Genomic DNA, 18,625 nt, shown 5'->3' on the forward strand with positions numbered 1-18,625 from the left:
CTTTTTGGATGCTTTTATATAGGCCTCAGTGGTCCCCTAATACTGTATCTGAAGTCTCTTTTATATAGACCTTAGTGGTCCCCTAATACTGTATCTGAAGTCTCTTTTATATAGGCCTTAGTGGTCCCCTAATACTGTATCTGAAGTCTCTTTTATATAGGCCTCAGTGGTCCCCTAACACTGTATCTGAAGTCTCTTTCCCGAAATTCAGCCTTGGTGCAGAATTACAGCCACTAGAACAGTCCCACAATGAGCTTTCCTTAGGATGTGCAATTTCTGTGTCTGTAGCTATTGAGGAGGAGAGAGGGGGGGACAAGGTGGAGGGTGGGGGTGTGGCCTTGACCAACTGCCATGCTTTGCTTGTTTGCAAGCCATGATGTCTCTCTCTCATGGGCGGGCCAAATTCTCTGGGCGGGCAAAGCAGAAAAAGGGGAGGTAACCTTTCCCCTTATGACCTCATAAAGGTAAGACTCCAGATTGGCCCATCTGAGCTTTCATTTTCTCAAAGGCAGAGCAGGATACCCAGGGCTCGGTTTACACCTATCACCATTTCTAGCCACTGGGGGACCATAGGCAGGCTGGGGGAACGCATATTAATGTTAAAAAAACTCATAAAGTGAAATGTTCATGCCATGGGACCTTTAAACTAACACGCCCAAACCAAAATATCTCATCAACATTCTCGTTTACTGGTAGTTGCCATGGTAACGTTAGTAGCTTAGTCTCAGAGAATGAGACGTTGTGACCCAATCAGGCGGCGAAACATTGTCGGTGTTGCCAAAGGTCTCCGTTTGCGGCCGTTGAGACTGAACAACAACCACGCAGATTCCAAACCAAAACGGGGTCAGAAGTGTTTTGAAATGGCTCCGCTTTAGAGGCTCTGAAGTGCCAGAGCAGTGTGAATACGAGGCGTAAAACATATTCGTTTTTAAAACCAAAACGTGGCAATGTAAATGTAGCCTTAGAATCTCAGCCTTAACTTTGGCCCATCATTTGTAGCATCAGAGTGGACAGCCTCTTTCAAGCCTTCTGGTTAATGATTGGGCTCCTGCAAGATCTCAAAGGTCAGCTGCGTGATGTGCCGCCACGCCTGTTGGATGTGTTTTGAGTCGGTGGTGCGTGCGCAGATGGCGAAGCGCAGGACAAAGCAGCCGGAGAGCTGGCAGGGCACCAGGTGGATCTCTCTGCTCTCGGTGATCCTTTTAAGCAGGAGCTCAGTCAGCTGATTGGAGCCCTGAGAGGAGGGGGCAAGGACGAAATAAAGCTCATGTTGTTTGGATCCACAAAAAACAGGATTTTGGTCTTGCCTACTAGACACTATACGTATACTATAGGTTACATATATTCATTGAATGATGGTGAAGATGTGAAATTAATATTTAATTTCCTTTAAACACACAAATATATATATATATAGTTTTATATCTTTTTTTCTACCTATTCAAATACGTGTTTACCTATGTATGTATGAGTAAGTTCTTATTTTTTTGTTATTTATGTATTTTTATTTCTCATAAATATTTTTTTTATTCCTCTTATTTAAAGGGGGGAAAACGAGAAATAAAAAGAAGAGTTTTGTGACCATTTTGGTTTTTAAACAATATTATATTATATATTACATAAATTCACTAAGGGTATTGTTATGTAACCAACAACAAGAAAGAACTGTCAATGTCATGTATGTATGCAACACTCCGAAAATAAAGCTTTGAATGCTGGGTGCTGGGTGCTGAATCCTAAACGTGATTAATCATGAATGAAGCTACTATAGGACAGCACTCCAATTTGAGTTTATTGACGTTTCGGGCAGCGCCCTTCCTCAGCGTGTGCACAGGCAAATGCAAACAATACTCCACACACAGGTGGGTTTAATTATACAATCAATACTGCACAGGTGGGGTAAATCATCCCCAATTAGCACATCAATCCCAATGGAGGGAGCCCCAACCAATCCAGATCAGGGTTAGTAAACACAAACCCAGCTAGATGGCTCTACGCCTACAATTACTTCCTATCAGACCCAAAAGCAGTGCAGAGATTAAAGATTAAAGTTTGGATAGTCGGAGAGATAGTTGGAGAACTGTAGAAATAGCAAGGGTATTTGATGTTTAATCTCTGCACTGCTTTTATGTCTGATAGGACATAATTGTGGGCATAGAGCCATCTCCTGGAGTGCCAATGTTAAGTCTGTTCTCTTTCTGTAAAAAACCCCAAAAGAATTTCATTTCATTTTTCTGGTGGGTTTCTTTGGCCTAATTATGTAGTTTCAGTTTGTTTTATTCAGTTTTAGATACTAAAAATCCTTTTTCACTGCTTATTTATGGCTGGCTTTGTGTTTGCTAACCCTGATCTGGATTGGTCGTGGCTCCCTCCGTTGGGATTGATGTGCTCATTTGACTGGGTATTGAAATTTCGTATAAAGACCACACTGGATTTATCAAGTAATCGTAGTTCTATAACGTTGGATATGGTTACCTTGAGCCTGAAGCAGACCAGTCCCATGATGACCTCGGCACAGATCTCGAACCTCTTGTCTGCTCGCACCAGACTTTCAAACTCTTTGGCCAGGGCCACTTGCTGTAAAGAGAAAAAAAAGTAGATTTAAAGTAGAATTTAAATATGTTTTTGGTAACACTTTACTTGAAGGTATTGACATAATCGTGACATGACACTGTCATAACTGTGACATGACACTGTCATGAACGTGTCATATTACTATTGTAAAAGTCATGGATCAACAACATCTATGAACTGACTTTAAAGGTCCCATATCATGCTCATTTTCAGGTTCATACTAGTTTTGTGTTTCTACTAGAACATGTGTGCATGCTTTAATGTGAGATTGGTCAGTGTTTCTGGGTCTTTCGCATCTGTGTACTCTGCGTCTCTGCACCGTCATTGCAGCCGGGGATTGACTGTTACAGCACTGTAGCGGCACTTTCTACATAAAGTATATGTAGTGCAGTTGTGACATTACAACCATAGCTGTATGGACAGCTAGTTTAAAGGCACAATTTCTGAATACGGGCTGTGAGCATTTCTCTGTGGATTGAGCATTTTGATACTTTCACAGTATTTATGAATAACCTCGACCTGCTTCATAATAAAAAAAGACATGGAAGTCTCACAATATGGGACTTTTAAATGAACTCTATCAGAGAGAAATTATTTGAATTTTAACCAGGAATTTAAGGGCAAAGAGACATAGTGGATCATGCAGTTGGTCTCCTACCTTCCATCAGACTTTTAACACCAAATAAAACACTAGACTGCTGTATAACTTGTAATGTGTCTCCTACCTTGCGTATATGAGCCTGCAGGCCTTGGATTCCATACATACGGAAGACAAACCACAGCTTTAGTGAGCGAAATCTTCTTCCGTGTGGAATCTGCCAATTCTGCAGGAGAGAGGAGTGGTTGTAGCTTTAACCTCTTGGAGTTTGGTGCTAACTGTAATTATCTGATTTCTTGAAAAAATTTAAATGAATAATGATTCATCTCACCCTATAGTCTGTGACCAGCCCTGTTGAAAGAAAAAATCAGAAGAAATCAGTTAAAAATGTCACATCACACGCTAATATTGTTAATTCCGCTTTTTCAAACTATTTTAGGGTCAGTGTGCCATCTCGTCAGATCTAATACATTATCATACAAAAACAAAAGCAATTTCTCCGATAAAGTTGAATCAACATAACTCTGACATTGAACATTATAAGCTTCAGAAAATGATCTATTGTAAAGCTGATGTATTTGGGATTGCCTTCCACTTAGGGATGCAAGTAAAGATTATTTCCATCGTCGATCTGTGGATTATTTTCTCGATGAATTGATTAGTTGTTTGCTCTCTAAAATGTCAGAAAATGGGGAAAAATGTGGATCAATGTTTTCCAAAGCCCAAGACGACGTCCTCAAATGTCTTGTTTTGTCCACAACTCAAAGATATTCAGTTTACTGTCACTCTTGTTGACAGAATGGATACCCGAAAACTCTAAAAATCAAGTCAAAAACCTTAAACCTTAACCCTTGTGTCCTGTCGACCATGCAACTTTTGGTTTTTCTGAGTCAACGTTAAAAAAAAACGTCAAAACGACGTCAAAAACGACGTCAAAAACGACGTCAAAAAACGTTTTGGTCGTCTTTTTTTCAACACTTGCTTTTCCTGTTGTTTTGTCACTTTTTTTTTATGTTTGTCACTTTCCCGGCATTTTCGATTCTTTTCCGACATATTTTGTCACTTTTTCAGATGTTTTTATTGATTTTTTTCTGCCCTTTACTTTACGTTTTAGTTGTTTTTTTCCCCGCATGTTTTGGAAGCTTTTTCCGACATTTTTGACACTATTTGGTTGGAAGAAACCCGAATTTCTGATATAGGAACGTTTTGAAAATGGGTCAAATTTGACCCGAGGCCAACAGTAGGGTTAAGGTCTAAAACTCACCAACATAGAAAAACACACACCTGTCTGGTTGTCACTCAGTCATCTTCATGCCTGTAATCATCTTGTTTAGGCTACACACTACATTACATTTTAAAGGGGCGCTATGTAGTTTGGGCCATTTCTTTGATTTTTGCTGGCAGATTTCTCTATAGAGCCCCCCTACAGGTTTCTCTATAGAGATCCCCCTACAGCTTCAGAATAGATATTTGGCAGCTCCTATGTTTACTTCTGTCTGACTCCTCTCTCGGTCAGTCTGCAGTTTTCTCTTTCTCTGTGCCTGAAAATGCTTTCCTAGCTTTCTGCTTCTTTTTTTGCCGGCTCAGCCATGACGATAGTATGAAAAACTCCATCGCTGCCTTGTTCTTATAGCTAGCCGGTTCCTGGATGTGTGCAGTGCCGTGAAGCAATTTGATACATCACGAGACCTGATATCACATGATACTTCCTGACGCTGAGGCCGCCGGCTCGCCGGCCCAAAGTTGCAAGGGTGGTTTTTCCGCTCACAGGCGCTAGAGGGGAGCGACATGACCACCATTCAAACCGAAAAAAGTCATGTAACCATTCCAATGACTCCGAAGCTGTTCAGTTAAGGTAAATTAAGCTAAAAAAACGGCATAGTTCCCCTTTAAGATGTTGATGCGAGGCTTCAGCAGTTATCGTTGAATCGGAAATGTGTGGATATTGGCACACTAACCACCTTCCTCACAATGTGAACAGTAAACATGATCACAACAGTTTAACATTGTTGTCATGATAAGCCGTAGACCCCAGGTTCATCCAACCTGATCCGGGATCACCGATTCAAATACTTTAAGTGAATTTACTCTATACCTGACTCCTGGTGTTCGTGTTTCAGGTAGAACGGTTGATCACTGTTCTTGAAGACTCCAATGATGTCGTCTCTATTCTTCACCCTGTTGATAGGTGTTGACAAGCAGCAACAAAATCTTTACAGCACTATTTAATAATGCAAAAAATCTTTTAGATTCACACGTTGTAAAACACCTTGAACTGTGACATTTCCCTTAATACTTTTCCAGTTGAGCCTTTTTGAATTTCCCTTCAGAACGACACAAAAAAAGAGTTTACTTGCAAAATATAATGTGCAAAATAATAAACTGACGGCACAGGTATCATGTCAGTGACTCTGGTTTAAAGCCCAGGACAATTGTGATTGGTTAAGATCACACAAGCCAGAGCGTTTTTCTCACTATCCCAGAATAGCACAGCAGCAGCGCCTTCACTTCCTGAGGATACTCAGGAAAAACAACATGAATGCGAAGCTGCTGGTGTCCTTTTACAGATCCACCATTGAGAGCATCCTTTCATACTGCATCTCTGTGTGGTTTGCTGGGTGTTCCGCTGCAGACAAAAAGGCTCTGCAGAGAATTATCAAGATTGCAGAAAAAAATGATCTGATCCCTGTCAGATATTGCACTCAGCCACACTCTCTCAAGAGCCAAGAACATCATCAAGGAAAATACTCATCCTGGCCACCACCTGTTTCAATTGTTACCCTCTTGGTAGGCGTTATAGGCCTATACAATCCAGCAGCACCAGATTTAAAAATAGCTTCTTCCCAAATGCACTAGTTTCCCTAAACAAATGTAGTTAGACAAACCCAGTCACTCACTGTCACCTCCTGCACTTCCATACTTGCATTTATCTGATCATTGCTCTTTCACTGTTTTTATTCTGTTTCATATGTCCTGTAAGGATTATTTATTGTATTTATTGTATGCACCCAGTGGAGTAGCTCTCCTAATTTCGCTGTATTGTAAAGTACAATGACAATAAAGGCATTCAAATAGATAAACAGTGTAGCCAGAGATATCTAGCGAGCTAGGTCTGGCAATGCGAGACTAGTGCTGAGTGACAGACTGAGCCAGAGGTGATGGAAAAAGGTATTAAGAACACATGGTAAGGTTTGACATATCTGTTTCCATCTTGTGCAGAGCATGGCTCCTTTTGTTTGCTGCTGACAGAAGGGGCAGATGGGAGGCGTAGTTCTATTTATCCTATGCAAATGATTGACGTGTAGATGGATATCAGTTTTAACCCTTGCGTTGTCTTAACGTCGACCATAAACTTGTCCTTTTTATTTTTTGGCGCTTTTGCCAACGTTTTTGTTGCTGTTTTTGGATGCGTTTGGCGCTTTTTAAAATGCTTTTGTCACTTTTTTCAAAATGTTTTGTAAATTCATGGTCAATCAACCTAATTTAAATGACATTTTATCCTTCATTTTCTAGTTTAAAAAAAGCTGAAATTATGAATTGTTTTGACTAATATTTAAGATCAGAGGATGTTGAGTGGATCACAGACAGATTTATGTCAAAATTTAGTCAGGATACTGTTTTAAAACTCTTTTGGTGCTATAAAATTGAATTAAACACCCAAAATTCATTGGAAGTAACCATTAATGTTAACTGCAAAGAATGTTGTATGGTTTCCATACATCCATGACATTTTTGGGCAATTTGGTTGAAAGAAACCCATATTTCTGTTATAAAAAAAATTGAAAACGGGTCAAATTTGGGTTAAATGGATGACTCATCTTTATGTGACCATGAGTCACTCTGAGGTAAATGGTTAATCTTCTGATAAATTACAAAAGACAGAAGGTGCTAGAAAAACATTGATAGACTAACTCTCCTTTTGTTAAACAGGTCTTTGTGTCACACAGTATATTGACACGCATAACTTACCACATTGTGGAGCAGTCAAAGTTGGTTAAAAGCCATTTGTGTGGGTTGAAGTTGAAAGAGTCTGCAAACTTTAAAAGAAAGAAGAGAAAATTTTTTTTTATCAAGATGCATTGATGCATTTAATAACATTGACAATTCATCAATTCACGATTTTATTAAATATCAGTGGCTTTCAGAAAGGTCTGCATATATTATACTGCTGGATATTTTTGGGAAGATATAAGCCCGGAGTGAAATGAAATAAGAATTGGTCATAGGATTTCATTTTTCATGTAACATAAGAAACACAAAAATGTGTCGCCCAAAACACTCACAATAATACAAATGTATTTACCATTACTAATGCAGAAACAACCTTTTCACCAACAAAATGATCTGAACTACAGGCACAATTTATTAGAAATACAAAAGAGGAAAACATCCAGCCGACATCTTGCACAGCTTAAGGAAAATAAGCATTTCCTGGTAAGGTTTATTCAAAGAGAGACTAACCTTTCCTAATTTGTTCTCATCTGATTGTGGGCTATCTTTTGTAATATACTTTTCTGCCCAAGACGAAACGACGCAAGATAATTTAATAATTATAATATGACCGCTTGGTGAACCTACTGTAGGAACCTAACTCACATCTAAACAGCTATCGCGTTGTGTTGTTGGCCAGATAAAATGACAGGGATAAGAAAAACAGATATAAGATCATTTTTAGGCGCACAAAGGGAGATCTACAATATTAGCCTAATATCAATTCACACACAAATCGCTGTGTTAGTTGTAGTGGGTGAATTACTATCCGACAAGCAATTTAACAATCAAGGTCATGATTATAATCGCTAACATAGCGGACACATGGAAAAAATACATTGGATATCATAATTTTTTTGTCTTGATTAATTAATTAATGATTCAGCATCATCTGTATTAGAGAAAATAATCACTTCATCTGATGTTTAAAGTGAATAAAATAGCCTCCGCCTTTACATATTAGGGTGCGTATCAAATAACAATTTTGGCTGTATTATTTAGTATGCCCATGGGTTGTCTTGTCATTCACCAGCAACATGTATCCATGCAGGTGGACCAAGAGACTGTGCTATCAGATTGCGGACCCCATAATGTAATAAAGACAAACACACACACACACACACACACACACACACACACACACACACACACACACACACACACACACACACACACACACACACACACACACACAAGCGTAACCTTTGATCTCACTGGTAGGAATGAGTTGATCACTTATCATTAACCAGATTTACATGTTTGTCACCCCCACATTTAAAAAAATAAAAATAAAAATGAAACCAAGTGCATGTTTTTGATCAATTTTTTGACCACCACGATCAAGGTTGAAATCCTACCATGTTGTAGTGTTTATGCACTTTATGAACTTGCATATTTGTACACACCTCAACGCCATTCAACAAAGGCCTAAATTCTGGACAGATGAACGCACTCCCTGCATACGCTGCATCAATGTGCATCCACATATTTTCCTTATTACCTAGAACAGAAAAGAAAACATAGAGGTTAACATCTGTAAAATAATTACTTTGGTCAATCAAGATTTAAAACTATGATGCATGCATTTCAAATACATATATTAACACATTAATCCATTAATTGAAGTTATTTTTTTGCTGGGTATAATTGAGGAATCGTTAATGCTGAATACTGAAGGAAGTTAATACTGGATATTTGGAAAACTGACTGAATGCATCCTTTTTTGTTGTTTCTCAATCACACACACTCAAGTGGAATACGTGGTTGCAGGACATTGCAGTTTCTTTCACACTCCCTGTCTCCCTCTTGATTTGGATTTCCCTTCCTAGCATCCTCGTCCTTCCTAAATAATAATAAAATAACACCTTTTACAGACAAGGACACAAAGCCTGATCTTTCAAGGCTCCATATATCAGAATAAGAACCTTAAAATTAATCGTTTTGATGATCAGTTGTAGATGCTCCAGGGATGATATGCTGAAGGAATCGTAGGAGTCTAGCCGAGATGATATAAAACCGTGAATGATAATGATACAACAGACCAAAGTCTTATCTGCGTTGAGTTGTTCAAAGTTATTTTCCATCCAGTCCTTAGCAGTTAGACAATTGAGAAAAACAAGTCAGTGTATCAGTCTCCTCAGGCTTAAAATCGACATACAACAGGATAGCATCAGCCGTATAATGTGAGAACAAAGTGTTTGTTGTACAGCTAATAAAGCCAATAGGGCTTTACAATCCTTTTCTTGTTGTAAAACAAAATATATATAAATCTCTAGTGTGTGTTGATGCGACAGAAGACTCACATATGGGCCCCAGCTCGGTGATGTGATCAAAACCACATGAGGGCGTCGTGCCGAGGGTCGCACACAACTGAAAGACATAGACAAATTACTAACACCCTGAAGTGCTTTGTAAGCCATGCCATTTTTCTATTTTCACTGTCACAACAATGACAGTTTTATGTCATTGTCATTACAGCCACTGTAACATATCGCTTTAATACAAGCAGACACAGATGTCATTTTTTTATTCAAACTTAGATCTGGATATCACTTTCGATACACAGACTATTCAGAACTGCACGACTATTGCAGCCTCCTGGATATTGTTCCCTGATAGTGATCTGTGGGTCCAGCTGAGACAGGGATTATTGTCCTTAACCAGATAGACATGCATTAGGTTCAGCACTAACAAGGTTATCCTTCAGCAGAAGCCTCGGGGTGTGCACAGCGGCATCACACACGTTCTATCATTGTAGCTGTTAAGTGAGCGGTTGTGTAGGTGGTTGTATAAAATGTACATACATAGATTGCTATGATTGCATTATATGATTATATATATATATATTATATGATTGCATTATATAGATTGCATAACAGATGCGTGTAACTCAATGGAAACATTTACAATATCTAATGTTGGACATGTATTTGTCTGTCTGTGTGTTACCACTGTGATGGTTTGATGGATGGATGCTATTTTTTCTTACATAGAAAGGGATGAGTCCAGCTGCTTTGTCCTCCTCCAGCATCTTCTTAAACATGCCCCCTCTGACAGCATAATTGTCGTCTGTAGGAACCTTCCTCATCATTACTCCTCCAATCAGAGAAGCCCGCTCCACTGAGCAATGAGCCTTATGAGGGAATATATGCAACATTTCTGAGAAACGCAATTTAAGCAAGTTGTCAGAATGCAGGATTAAATCGCCTCCCGCTTTCGGTAAGAAGATTAATCTTAATGGCTAATTTTATATTCATGGATACTGTATGATTTTATATGGTGAAATTATTTGTTAGAATTTGTTAGTTAGGGTGGGATAGTGTTCATGTCAAACCTTATCAAACCTTAAACCATAAAATGTAAGTTTTTAATGTGAAACAACATTTAAATTATGGTCAGGACTTTTTTGTCAAATTTTAGCAAATACTCATATTAAAAAAAAAAAATACTGCTGGGAAATAAGAGTCTGCACCGACCTCAGAGATTGAATGATCAATGATATATTTCTGATCATCTACAATAGATTACTATGAAAACCGAAATGCATATATACTTTAGACATGTAAACACAGATATATTAGAACGGTGTTCTTAAGTAGAAACTAAATACACTGCTCTCCCTGTAAAGGTCTGTGTGGCCCTCAGGCGACTCCCTAACCCAATCACAGAGTCAGCTTGGTATTAAACCTGATCAGACCTAATGCCTCCGTCTCAATAAATCACTGGAAAACTATTTCACTGTTGCTGATGTTACCTTTAATGATCTGAGTTCACATGGCCAAGTTGTTGAGTAAGCCTAAGTATGCCTTTTTTAACTGAAATAGTTAAAGGAACACGGCGACTTATTGGGACTTCAGCTTATTCACCGTATCCCCCAGAGTTAGACAAGTCCATACATACCCTTCTCATCTCCGTGCGTGTCGTAACTCTGTCTGATGCACCCACCGCTAGCCTAGCTTAGCACAGATGTGTGGGTAAAGTTCTGCATTAAATAGGACATACATAAAATTGGAAATATTTATCTTTTTGTTCTAACCTGCTCTGAGGTGTACGCCACCAGTTTGGGGAGGATTTCAGCCTCTGATTGTCCAGGGTTGGAAGCCTGGACTTGTTGGATTGCTTTACAGCGGGCAGCGAGCACTGACATCAGGGTTGCCTCACTGGCTGTGCCCTGTTGGAGAATAAGAGGGAACTTGTAAAGCAATGCCTCTCCACTGTTGTGGATACAAAACAAACTTGAATGTTGCTTGTATCAGTGTTGTAATGTAACTAATTACAAATACTTTGTTCAGATAAATTTTATTTAAACAGGGACAATGCACAAGTTCACATTAACCTTGTATAAGAACAAGGGGCGATGCATTGTGCCAGGTTGTAGCACAAGTGCTATTTTCCGCCTGTAGTCCCTTAACAGGTCATTAACACAATAAAAATGCCATGCAAGTGAAATACAAAACATTAAAATATACAAATTTACAACCACAGTCACACCTAATTTACAATTAAAACTATCATATGCTCAATTGTTCCTCCTTCCTAAAACCAACCCCCTACTGTACTTAAATAAAAATGTTCAGGTATCTGTACTTTACTTTGTTATTTATATTTCTGAAAACTTTTACTTTTACTCCATTACATTTCCTAAATAAAATGAATACTTTTAGTCCACTACATTTCCCCTAAGCATCTTCATTACTCCTTAAGGAAGCAACAATAAAGTTCACAATCAAAGGTTTTTACTTTTACTTCTAATAATTAAGTTAATATAATATCAGAAAATTACTTTTCATACAGTAAATGCCAGATATTTCAAGACGTTTACTCAAGTAATATCCTAAAAGGCGACTTTGACTTCTACCAAGTTAATTTTCTTGTAAGATACTTGTATGGCATGTATTTAAAAAAATCGAAAATATCAAATACATAGAGTATTTCAGGAAGCAAGCAACTCTGATTTGTTACAATAGGCTGTTCAAAATGATCTTGTGAACTTATGTAGATATGACTCAAACCATGGTTCAGAAACTGCATGGTCTATTCTTGTGAGTGGCTGATCTACGACAGCAGTACAGAACAAATGTACTGCAGTGCAATATTGTTTTATAGTTCTATTTATATTGTTTTATATAGTGCAGTATTGATTTTGTTAATAACTTGAAATCACTTAAATGTGTATTCTTAAGTTCATGAGCGATTCTTGTGCATTTCCTGTATTTCATCTTTATGATGTCAAAAATATTGGCTGGTAAAAAGCCTGTGTGTGTAGTGGATTTTAAAATCCACCTGCCACAGTGGCTGGTCGCCAAAAAAGTAAAATTTAGGCCACACACACACACACACACACACACACACACACACACACACACACACACACACACACACACACACACACACACACACACACACACACACACGTAACCTTTGATCTCACTGGTAGGAATGAGTTGATCACTTATTAACCAGCTTTACATGTACAGCATGTTGCCAACTGATATCTCTGATCTTTGTCACCCCCACATTTAAAAATTACAAAATAAAATGAAACCAAGTGCGGACCTGCATGTTTATTAATGTATTACCAATCCAAAAAAGACTTCACCATGGATGAACCGATGTTGGAAATAAAGTAAAAAGTTACTTATTATATCAACAGCTGATGAATATTGTTTTTGGGGCACTCAGTTGTGAGTCCTAGTTCATATAAGTCTATAAAATTGGCTTTACAAATGTTTCAAACCACAGAAGAGGATACGGTACGTATGTTAGCAGAAGTGGGTTTGACTCCTTGGACTGCTTGCGGGGAGGCATAAAGACACAAAGACACCCACCTGAATTACACCTCCTCCTTGGCCATGAGTCCCGGCTATAAAATGCTCAGGCAGCTTCAGCATCTTCCCCAGCCAATCTAACATCACTATCTCCAGCTCTGTACAGACTGGGCTGGAAGCCTGGAAACACATACCCAAAATACTAATCTCAAAAGTTCTGTTTGTGTATAAATAAATAAAGTACAGAGTCAGATACGGAGACACAGCAAAGTGTTTGTTACCCAGGTGAATCCCATTCCGCCAATGGCTCCACACAGCATGTCGGCCAACATGGCAGGGTAAGAGCTAGCAGTTGGAAAGTAGGCATAAAAGTATGGGCTGTGCCAGTGGGTGACCTGGAAAAACAGAAAACAAGCAATACTTTAAAATATGGATGTCACAATTCTCTAAATCCACGATTCGATTTGACTTTAGATTTTGAGATCACGATTCAATTCAATTTTCGATTTAAATATTTATAATATTTTTCCAGCACTGATGGCTATGCCACAATAAGAGCCACTATATGGCAGAAGGGTTTACAGCAACAGTTTGAGTTTCTCAGAGTTTACAAGGTGCACCTGAATGCACCATGAAGTCCCGTGCCACACATGTTTTCCGTTTGTTTTCTACATAACTCACGGGGAAGGCAAAATTTTGTCTCACGCAGGAGGATTTTCCAGTTCTGTTGTCATCTCCGACTCCGGCACTGGCTATGGAGTTTGGAAAAGTGCAGGTGCAGGCTACCGATAAGCTAACTTTACCCCGTGTCTTTAGCTGCATGCTTCCGCCAGGAAGCTACACTGTATCGTCTATGTGTGTTTTTTTTTTCCCTTCGGATGCTCGCAAGTAGGGTGAAGAGAAAAAGATATACTGAGTCTGAATCGCCGATCCTGCTTTCGATTTCGATGATCGAAATTGAAAGCTCATTTTGATTGTTTTTCGATTTCGAATCGAAATCGTGACACCCCTGCTTTAAAACAACCTTATTTTGTCAATCGGAACAAAGGGTTGCCAAAATTATTGATTACTTTATTACAGTTTTAGTAATAGTGAAAGATTCTCCTCACTCTCCACAGCCGGTGTTCACTGACTGGCACTTCTTTAGCAACAACAGAATTAGTATGTGAAATACACTGCTGTTGTTTTTGGTTGTGACGCAAACCTGTTTACACAATGCGATCGAATTCTCAGAGCATGCTTTTTTCAGTACTGTGTACTGACTTATAAAGCACTTTTGAGTAGTCTGGATCAACGGAAGTACATTTCCGGGATAAACCTGACGTCCCTCACCTTCAGGTCTCTGTGTGTTGCCGTTCTTAAAATCCCTTCAATATCGTTCATATTCCTTCACTGCGGCATCGTTGTTGTATGCAGCAATCATTTTGTTGTGCCATTGTGGTGTCTTTCTAGAGAGTAATACGTTTTAAATACAAAGTTGCCTTATTTCACCAAGCCGAGCTAATTTTCTCTACACTTATCTGAAGGAGTTGCACTGTCAGAAGAGCACAAGAGAAACTGTGCATCTACAACGCCATTGTGTGCATCAAAACATCCACAAAAGTATACGCTCACCCCTGGCATTATGACCCTCTCCACATCTTTAATAACATCTTCATAATTCTCAGGCTCCAGTGGGGCTTCAGTGGGGATCAGGGAACGAAGATACCCCGGTTTCACGTCGGAGTAGACCGGCCGCTGTTCGATGTTCGCCAGGTAGTTGGCCACGTAGTCTACCATCTCCTTCCCTCTGCGTCGAAACTCTGCTGCATCCATGGCACCACTGGAATACAGAACACAAACACTTCATACCTCAACCTTTTTCATGATTTCTTACATAAAATGTGTGTAACCTTTGATCTCGCTGGTAGGAAAGAGTTGCATCATGATGCCAACTGATAACTGATAACATGGTAACGGCCACATTTATGTGTTGCATATTGTTTTTGTCATGAAAATAAATACAAATAAAACGATGCCAAGTGAGGACTTGTGTGTTTGATAATTATCACTCCAAAAAAGACTTTAACCATGGATGAACTAGCAGGGTTTCCCGCAGCACTTTGCAGCTAAGGCGGCCGCCTAAGCAACACACGCCTGCCGCCTTAACTACATTGTCCAAAAAAAAACGTGCCATGAATTGGAAAATAATCAGTTTTTACATGCGGTGGAGATTGTTTAATAAATAATTGTTCAATTTAGTACGGAGTCTGTAGTAACCCCTCCCATCTGACGGCAAACCCCACCCTACCACCTCAACTAACAAATTTTCTGCGGGAGACCCTGACCTAGTCTGGCTCAACAGAAGTACATTTAGCCAGTCTTATCATAGGTTAGTTTCTTTTCACTTTATGGACTTGCAGGATTAGAAAAGCTTGATAGCAAAAAACATTTCTACATCTAAAACAAGTTGAGAGTCTGTATAGACCGTTAAAAACTCATTCTCTCATAATGCAACGTGCAAAAGGACAGTTTCATAAAACCTCGTCAACATCGAGGTACAAATTAATGATTAAGGAAAAGATACAGCAACATTTATGAGCCTATTTGTTAAGTGCAAAACAGGAACAAGACATACATTATAGAATGAAGCTATTGCAGCACTACATTCTAATTAATTAGAATGTATTGAAACAATATTGCCATACAAATTACTGGCATAGTGCATATTCAAATGGCACAACATAGCGTATGAACATTGCTCCTGGTTCTACACTAGTTCCTTGTCATTCAACGTGTGTTTACCCAGCATGTCTCTTTCCCTTGTTGAGAAGCAGAGCCCTTAACCTTATCTTAAATAGGATTAGTCATGTTTTTGTGTGCCTGTGTGTGCATACTTACATTTTCAAACAAGAGCTTCAGATGGTGGATCTTCTCGTCGTCTTTAGCGTCCACAAACAAATAGATGGAGAGACCGACAGGCAGGTGGTGAGTGTGATTGTGTGTGTAAGCAGGACAAGAGACAATTGCTCCTTTTATCTTGCCATTAACCACCCCCACTACACCGTCAGCCGCTGAACCAGCCAATGGGAACGGGGCTCATGGCCAATACAAGAAATTATTTCTTTATTACTTTTTCGTTATAACTTTTGTATGTTGTAATACGTTGAAAATATCTTGTTAAAATGTGAAAATATCTTGTAAAAACATGAAAATATTGTGTTATACAAGAAAATATCTTGTTATAACGTGAAAATATCTTGTTAAAATGTGAAAATATCTTGTAAAAACATGAAAAGATTGTGTTATACAAGAAAATGTCTTGTTATAACGTGAAAATATCTTGTTAAAATGTGAAAATATCTTGTAAAAACATGAACATATTGTGTTATACAAGAAAATATCTTGTTATGACGTGAAAATGTCTTGTAAAAACATGAAAATATTGTGTTATACAAGAAAATGTCTTGTTATAACGTGAAAATATCTTGTTAAAATGTGAAAATATCTTGTAAAAACATGAACATATTGTGTTATACAAGAAAATATCTTGTTATGACGTGAAAATATCTTGTAAAAACATGAAAATATCATGTTATACAAGAAAATGTCTTGTTATAACATGATAATATTTTGTTAAAACATGAAAATATCGTGTTATACAAGAAAATATCTTGTTATAACGTGAAAATATCTTGTTAAAACATGAAAATATCTTGTAAAAACGTGAACATATTGTGTCATACAAGAAAATATCTTGTTATAATGTGAAAATACCTTGTTTAAAAGTGAAAAACAACTTGTTTTAACAATAAACCTGTCACGTAATATGATACGTTTATCTTTTTCGGCGTGGCAGCAACACCCTTCCGTACATACATACGTAGACATATTGCAAGTACGCGCAAAACTAACATATCATTACTGGAATCCCAATGTCTTTTGTCAAGAGTCACCGGTTTGGTAAAACATTTATTTTCCTGAGAGGATCTCATGAGAAGTCCCATAAATAATTGATTCAAAATAAGAAACCCAGCTCCTATCCTCTCCGTCGGCCAGCCAGCTTCTCTCTGCAGTGGGAGCCAGTTGGTTACATGAAGTGAATTATGTATCGTCTCATTCCAAGCATGAGCTCACCGAGCAACGAGACCAGAAAACATGCTACCAGTGTTGGGGAATTCACTGGAGGAAAAATTCAAATACTCTGGCCTTTGTCGTTCATGACGGGTGAAATTGTGCGTAGAAAACATTTTGAACACAAGCGTGTGTGCCTCACAACCTTTGCCGTCCACACACACGTACACACACACACACACACACCGGGATGAAATAATGGGGATGTCGTGATGCTTCCTTTCATTTGTTTTAAATGTCAGTTGTCGGTCAACGCGCCGGGGCGGCCCGGCGGAGCCCCGGATCGAGAAACAAATAGAAATCAGAAGCCAGTTGTGTGCGGAGCGCCTCAGGGTGTTATTCATTTCCTTTTATCTTTTCCATTTCTTTTCTCTCTCTCTCTCTCTCTCTCTCTCTCTCTCTGTCTGTCTTTCCGTGGTGCCGGTGTGCTGTCACAAAATGGTGTTAGCTCCCAAATGAAATCTTCGGCACAAACGGCACAGAGCAGGCCTGCCTGCTGGCCGCCACTGGATGCTTTGCCCTTGAGAAAAAACAAATCCAGACACAAAACACTTTGTTAGCTCTTTGGACAGCCTCCAACAGAGCCAAACACCTCTTTTTTTTTTTTTCCTCCCAGAAGAAAAAGCTCACAGTCTTCATCTGTCTGAAAGGGATGTGTTTTTTAAAGAAGAGTAAGAAAGTCACAGAAACAAAAGCACTCAAGCGCTTGTCTGTTGTTGTTGTTGCGGGTCAATAATATCAGTTGATTTGGTTTTTGGAAATAACAACTGAGAGGCTTTTTTTTAACACTTAGTTGCCTCATCCCACGCTTCATCACAATACTCCACCTAAACGCGTTTGATCTTTTAGATCTTTTGAGTATCAAACATGGCCTGCAGGCTTGAAAGACGGCTGTAAAAGGTTGCCCTCTTGTTTATAGCGAATGGGGTCACTTTGAATTCACGTCAGCTACAATGTATTCCAATGTTTTTCACAGCAGGAATAAAGAAACTTCTTAAAAACACTACTGCAGCAGGAACCACTTCTCCGCTGTCCATCTGTACTATGTTCATCCTTCTATCTATAATAATATATAAAGGCAATTAGGGCAGGACTCCAATTCTCCAAATCTTTTAAAAGTACACACACGTTTCAGGCAAGACGACCATTTTCAGCGTGTTTCTCAGGCAATCTCTAACAATACAGGTGGGGTTCATTATACAGTAGGTACCCACAACCAGAGCATCAAATACTTCTCAACAGAGGCAACCACAACCTTTCCAGACACTGTAAGATAGAAGAATAGAATAGAATGCCTTTTATTGTCACCATACACTTGTACAGTGCCAAAATGTACGTAAAATAAATATAACAACGTGGAATAGTAGTGCAATATAAGGGGGGGGGTAAGGTGCACAGTTCTGAAACGCTATATACATATACAGTACAGGCCAAAAGTTTGGACACACCTTCTCATTCAATGTGTTTCTTTATTTTCATGACTATTTACATTGTAGATTCTCACTGAAGGCATCAAAACTATAAATGAACACATATGGAATTATGTACTTAACTAAAAAGTGTGAAATAACTGAAAACATGT

The 18,625-nt window shown here is 38.7% G+C and overlaps 1 protein-coding gene across 1 annotated transcript; it reads right to left on the minus strand.

The window, feature by feature from the left end:
* Positions 1-640: 640 nt before the first annotated feature.
* On the minus strand, positions 641-15,909 carry LOC120575570 (aromatic-L-amino-acid decarboxylase-like). The gene is made up of 14 exons (XM_039826350.1): positions 15,811-15,909; positions 14,545-14,752; positions 13,212-13,325; positions 12,991-13,110; positions 11,199-11,333; positions 10,152-10,295; positions 9,466-9,532; positions 8,569-8,663; positions 7,142-7,209; positions 5,268-5,350; positions 3,504-3,523; positions 3,300-3,398; positions 2,476-2,577; positions 641-1,234 (listed from the first exon to the last, which is right to left on the minus strand). The coding sequence occupies exons 2-14, from the start codon at positions 14,743-14,745 to the stop codon at positions 1,034-1,036; spliced, it is 1,449 nt and encodes a 482-aa protein (XP_039682284.1). The 5' UTR covers positions 14,746-14,752; positions 15,811-15,909; the 3' UTR covers positions 641-1,033.
* Between the last annotated feature and the right edge of the window lie 2,716 nt (positions 15,910-18,625).

This window comes from Perca fluviatilis, chromosome 16 (genome assembly GCF_010015445.1).
Source record: "Perca fluviatilis chromosome 16, GENO_Pfluv_1.0, whole genome shotgun sequence".
NCBI classification, from domain to species: domain Eukaryota; kingdom Metazoa; phylum Chordata; class Actinopteri; order Perciformes; family Percidae; genus Perca; species Perca fluviatilis.